The sequence below is a fragment of the Lingula anatina genome, chromosome 1, assembly GCF_051362555.1.
Source record: "Lingula anatina isolate TDL-2025a chromosome 1, LinAna3.0, whole genome shotgun sequence".
NCBI classification, from domain to species: Eukaryota; Metazoa; Brachiopoda; class Lingulata; order Lingulida; family Lingulidae; genus Lingula; species Lingula anatina.
Genome location: NC_141767.1, coordinates 976,544 through 981,558, shown reverse-complemented (window position 1 = coordinate 981,558; position 5,015 = coordinate 976,544). Strand labels below are relative to the sequence as shown.

At 36.1% G+C, this 5,015-nt stretch overlaps 1 protein-coding gene across 1 annotated transcript; it reads right to left on the bottom strand.

Moving 5' to 3' along the window:
• Positions 1-1,502: 1,502 nt before the first annotated feature.
• LOC147763816 (cytosolic sulfotransferase 3-like) lies at positions 1,503-4,315 on the bottom strand. The gene is made up of 4 exons (XM_087000826.1): positions 4,004-4,315; positions 3,365-3,462; positions 2,416-2,560; positions 1,503-2,110 (listed from the first exon to the last, which is right to left on the bottom strand). Exons 1-4 carry the CDS (start codon positions 4,287-4,289, stop codon positions 1,998-2,000), a joined length of 642 nt encoding a protein of 213 aa, XP_086856952.1. The 5' UTR covers positions 4,290-4,315; the 3' UTR covers positions 1,503-1,997.
• Between the last annotated feature and the right edge of the window lie 700 nt (positions 4,316-5,015).

The window sequence follows — 5,015 nt, the reverse complement described above, 5'->3', positions numbered from 1 at the left end:
TGTTGTGATTTATCATATTTTTCATAATTAATCCTGGTTACATTTCATTAACATACTTTATTATTTTTATATTTAGCACTTATATAGTTTGGGGGATGTTTATTATCTCCCCGGTTTTGTAACTTTGTATCTTATTAGTTTTCGTCATTAATAAATGACAATTTCAGTCATATGGACTTATCCTACTTAATTTGGAGCAAAAACAGAGCTTCGTTGTGCTTGTGAACATTTGGCTACATAAATACCTTCCGCGTCTTTCAGAATGTGCTCTTTTAACAAGTCAATGATTTGTAATAGTAAAGATAATTGACTGAAAATATGCAAAGACTATGAAGGACCTCTCCATTCCAACCCAGGTGTCTTAACTTGTACAATATAAATATATGTGCATTACCCAGTGCAGCTGTACATCTTTGTTCATGCGAGTCGTGTCCAACTCCCTCTTAACACTTATGCTCGTTTAAGTAAGAAACAGAGTTTAATCCCAAGACACGGCGTCTAATTAATAAGTATATATTATACGCTGGCCATAGGGTGCGCTGGTAGTCCATGAGAAAACTATGTATGGCATATACACGGTACTATAATTGTGTAACCTACATGTAGTTAAGAAGCCCGTGATATCAGAGGTTAAGTACAGCCTGTCAGTCTCCTATTCACGTTAGCCTACAGATGTGTAGCCTACAGATGTACCCGGCTTTATACTCAGTATAATCTCTTTTGTTAACAAATCGTCTGCTCATACCCCTGAAAGCATAATCTGTTGTAACATGACTGGGGGATTTATTTACTCTGTAAGGTCAACGACTGGTAATCTGTGACCTCGTACTGTTCTCGAATCTAACTAAAACTGGTTTTCGTTTGAACTACAGTAATATTCTGTCAGCGTGTGAATCACCCCAAAAAACTTTTCATGTTCTGTTTGTTCTACACAAATCGTAATCTGAAATTACCACGGGGTGACGCCATATGATGTGAATGTGTTACGAAATGTGAGGATTTGATAAGGATTTATCCCAACAATGGAAACAAGTTCTGTAATGACAATCACAAGTCCCGCGGGGCTTCCTGACATGTAAAGATGATGATGAAACATCATGTACTGTAAGAGAGCATTCACATCGAGAAGAGCCGAGGTCTAGCAAGGCTGAGACCTAAATATGGCAGACCTACATGAAAGGAATCCAGTAATGGTCTCTCAATGACATTCATGCTCTCTAACATACATGAAGTGCTTCATTGTTTGGCCTGAGGTGGCTTAAAACGTATGAGACGTATCTGTACCTTGTACTTGTATAATAGCCAGTTTTTCTATATTCATCTCAACGCCAGGAGGAGGTGTATTAATCTTTTAATCTGATTGTATTCAGCAAGTCTCGTAAATTTACTGTTGTGCGCATTACATGAAGCTACGTCGACAAAAGTCATGGTGAACGGTCCCATAGTGTCTGACTTGTCCCTTTCCACTTGCATGTCACATGATTTATAACAAAATGCAATAAAAATATTCTAGTTCTGTTGCTTTCTCAATTACACAAAGCTTTATCTAAAACTAGCACAGCCTTCACGATGAATGACCGTGCACAATATCAGTTAAATTGCATAATAGGCATATAATGACAAATAACAGTCGACACGCGAAATTCGCATCAATTAAAAGCGCAAAAGGAATGTCTTAAATGAGGCAGCTTGTGTTGGAAGGGTAAGATTGTGCATACAATTATAAAACGTCCGTCACCGACGTTAGAAGATGTCGATTGTTCATTCTACTCATACCAATAGATGTGCATATTTCTTACATATATCTTTCTCCAGACTTTAAAGGATAAATATATGGAATTCCCCGCAGGAATGTTGATGTTAAAGGCTATTATATAGCAACTGTAAAAAAATGCAATATGCATAGTTTGCCTTAAAGCAACGATTAAAAATATTATGTTAATAAAGAAACGTGTAAATAGATACAAAGCATTGGTAAAACTTTAGAAAGGTGAAAATCAAAGTTCAAATCTGACAGTGAAGTTGGAATTCTTCATTTTCTGTTGGTGAAAGGTGTCAAACTCCTCGTTTTGTGCAACAGTGAACCAGTTTTTCCAATCTCCAACTTCACCTAGAAAGCAATGAAATTTGATTGTAGCTAAAATTGTTTACGACAGGAAAATTCAGAATTTGTAGCTTACGAAGGCTGCTTTCCGTGGTTCAAACCTATGAAGTATCGTTATAAGTTACAGAAACTTTATAGGAAAGAAATTAGATAACTAATTGGGTACAAGTTTGTCCAACCGGTAATACAAGATGTAAATTTTAGTTTTTTGGTCAACTTGTTCTATAACATGCATGACTCTCATCATGTTATTGTCAGAGACACTTTCAAAATAAACTTTGGTCTGTTTCTGAAATGTGTTGAATACGTACCCTTTCTGAAGAAACGTGTGTGTTTTGCTTGGAGAGATTTCTTCATAGACTGGAATGAACAGCGTTTGTTGACAGTTTCCATGAATTCCAAGGTTCTCCCTGTGCCCAGAAACTGATCCACGCGTTTGATTTGCTGGAAACAATCCTGAAGTTCAAGAAACAAGTCCTGAAAATTCTATATTTTTAAAACCCTACTAGTTTGGACAATTTAAGAGCATTAAAACAACAACATTAAAATTATTCCCATTAAATACCAAACCAATATCCAAATGCGTATTTTCCATTTGAAGAAAAAATATATAGATGCCAAAATATCTGATTTCTTAGGGTTAGTCGCGCTTGTTAACCAACTTATAAATTGCGTTAGACCTTAGATAATAGTTTAGATAATACTACATGAATTGTTCTCTTATGAAGAAGGTATTAAGAACAGGCGGCAAGATATTGGAGAAAAACAATATCGATTTTAGAAGTTGATGTATATAATTATTGCTTTCTACTGAAAATAACACAACTGATTTTGACGAACCATTTGTCTCTTTAAAATGACTGTTTCAGAAATTCAACGGCTAGGTATTGTTTAGGAAAATAAATACTACCTGCAGTAGATATAAATACTATAGATAATGGCATGTTTTATAACGTTGTCATCGGAACCGAGATTCTTTATAGATGTAAAAGTGGCATTGAATATTATCTAAGTCCAGTCATAGATAGAATATATTTCAACTATTATCTATAATTCCGATGATACTTTTAACTATTATAAGCATTTAACAACAGTATCATTCAATTTTATATTTGTCATATGTATATTATTCCACTTATTTATTTTTCATTTAACTCGTTCAATTAGTCATGTATTCAAATATTCATTCATACGCTCATTCATTTATTTCGCCCCACTCTTCTTTCTCTCTTCATTTATTTTATTCACGGTCTGCTTTACCTCGTGCATGTCCTCATAGGTGAGCCACAAGACATTTGGATTGTTCTTCTCCGCGTTCCACCACTGCAAGGTGTAATCCCACCAGGAGTTGTAGACGCCTGGACCACAACAAATCATATCATCATACAATTAACCACTTCGGTTTAGGTGTGAAACACCATATTGATTGAAAGAGAAAGTCAATACTTATCCTAGCTATTTTATACTATTTGTAATTCAAAACCTGGATGTCACTGTCCTGCAAAATAACATGAAAGTTGCAAAAAAATCCGCGACGTTGTTGAATCAAAAATAAATAATTAACAAAAAGTGATAAAAAATGGTCAAAACGTTTTTAAATTTACCAATGGAGCCAACATTTTTCGCATCATTTGGCTCCAAATCCCGCATTTTTCCTCTTGACCTTTTGAAAACTCACACCTTTTCTTTCAAGATGCCTAATGATATCATTTTAAAGGGTTTGAATCAGACACATACACAGTGCCTACAAAATGGCTAACAAAAAATTAGTAAAGTTTTTTAAAAATTTTAGTAGTCTGAATGGAATATTCAAAACAATGGCCGATGGTCCCATGTTAAGGACATTTCGTAAATATGCCTAATTTTGGTTCTAATCCCGTTTTAGAAAAGATCACATACCTTTTCCCTCAAGAAAAAGCGGAAGGAAATCAGTCCATTCGCCATTGTAGCCCATTTCAGGAGTTACCTTGGTGAAGTGGTACATGGAGACAGCGATGTCTTTGGGGTTTCTAGAAAGAAAGATGACCTTCACCTTGTCTGTGGCGCCCTCTGGCATGTGTTTGGGATACAGATGGTTGTTGAAGATTCTAGGAGAGGCTAGCCCGTGCTCTATATAGTCCATGGTCATTCCAGCCAGAGGGACGGTGGGCAGTTGGTGCTTATCTGTTTTCCCTGTGAGAAGCATGTCTAAGATTTCATGGGCCCAGTGCGTGCCTGTAAAATGTATTGCAAATCTATGATAATGTATGACACTACTTTTTTCGTGCTCAAATCTAATTTCTCATCAATCTCAACTGTGATAAAAGGCAGAAGAAGGGTTGTTCTAGAAATTTCACAAAGGAACAAATGTCAAAACTGATATTTTAAAAATGTCATACTCCCATTCTGTATCTATTTCAATATAGGGCATTTTCTTGGTAATCGAATACAACACCAACCGTTGGTCTTTTTATTAAAATTAGCTTCGTGTAAAGGGCTTGATATGTAAAAAAGCACTACGTTTGGTAAAATGGCTTCCCCTTTTTGTTTATCTTAATATTATGCCAATAATAATAAACACTTGTAGAGCTAAAAAGGGAAAGAATTTGCACGGACAATGTCTATATGTAGCTAAGGCTGCGTTCACTTGAAAAATCTATTTTCTAAAAATTAAAAAATATATTAGCGGTATCTTGTGATTACAGTCTGTGCCCTGAATACCCTACGGCGTAATTACGGGCAGCGCGAACCAGTTACTTCCAAAGCTGTAATTAAACTACGGCTAGTGCGTAGAACAAAAGACTCGACCGTGCTGTATTCGACATACAAGCACGTCATGTACGAGTGCGTTCCACGGTCTGTTGCACTACTAGTGTAGTAGCCAATCAGAGGCCGTGGTTTAAGCCAGATACAACACTCGTCGCCGAGCTGT

Bases quoted from the DNA above. Each gene is read 5' to 3' on its own strand.
- LOC147763816 (XM_087000826.1), bottom strand. From the start codon at position 4,289: ATGCTTCTCACAGGGAAAACAGATAAGCACCAACTGCCCACCGTCCCT. The intron at 2,561-3,364 runs GTAAAGCAGACC...CTTGAACTTCAG, and splicing joins CCTATGAGGACATGCACGAG to GATTGTTTCCAGCAAATCAA. The intron at 2,111-2,415 runs GTACGTATTCAA...ATTGCTTTCTAG, and splicing joins CACACGTTTCTTCAGAAAGG to GTGAAGTTGGAGATTGGAAA.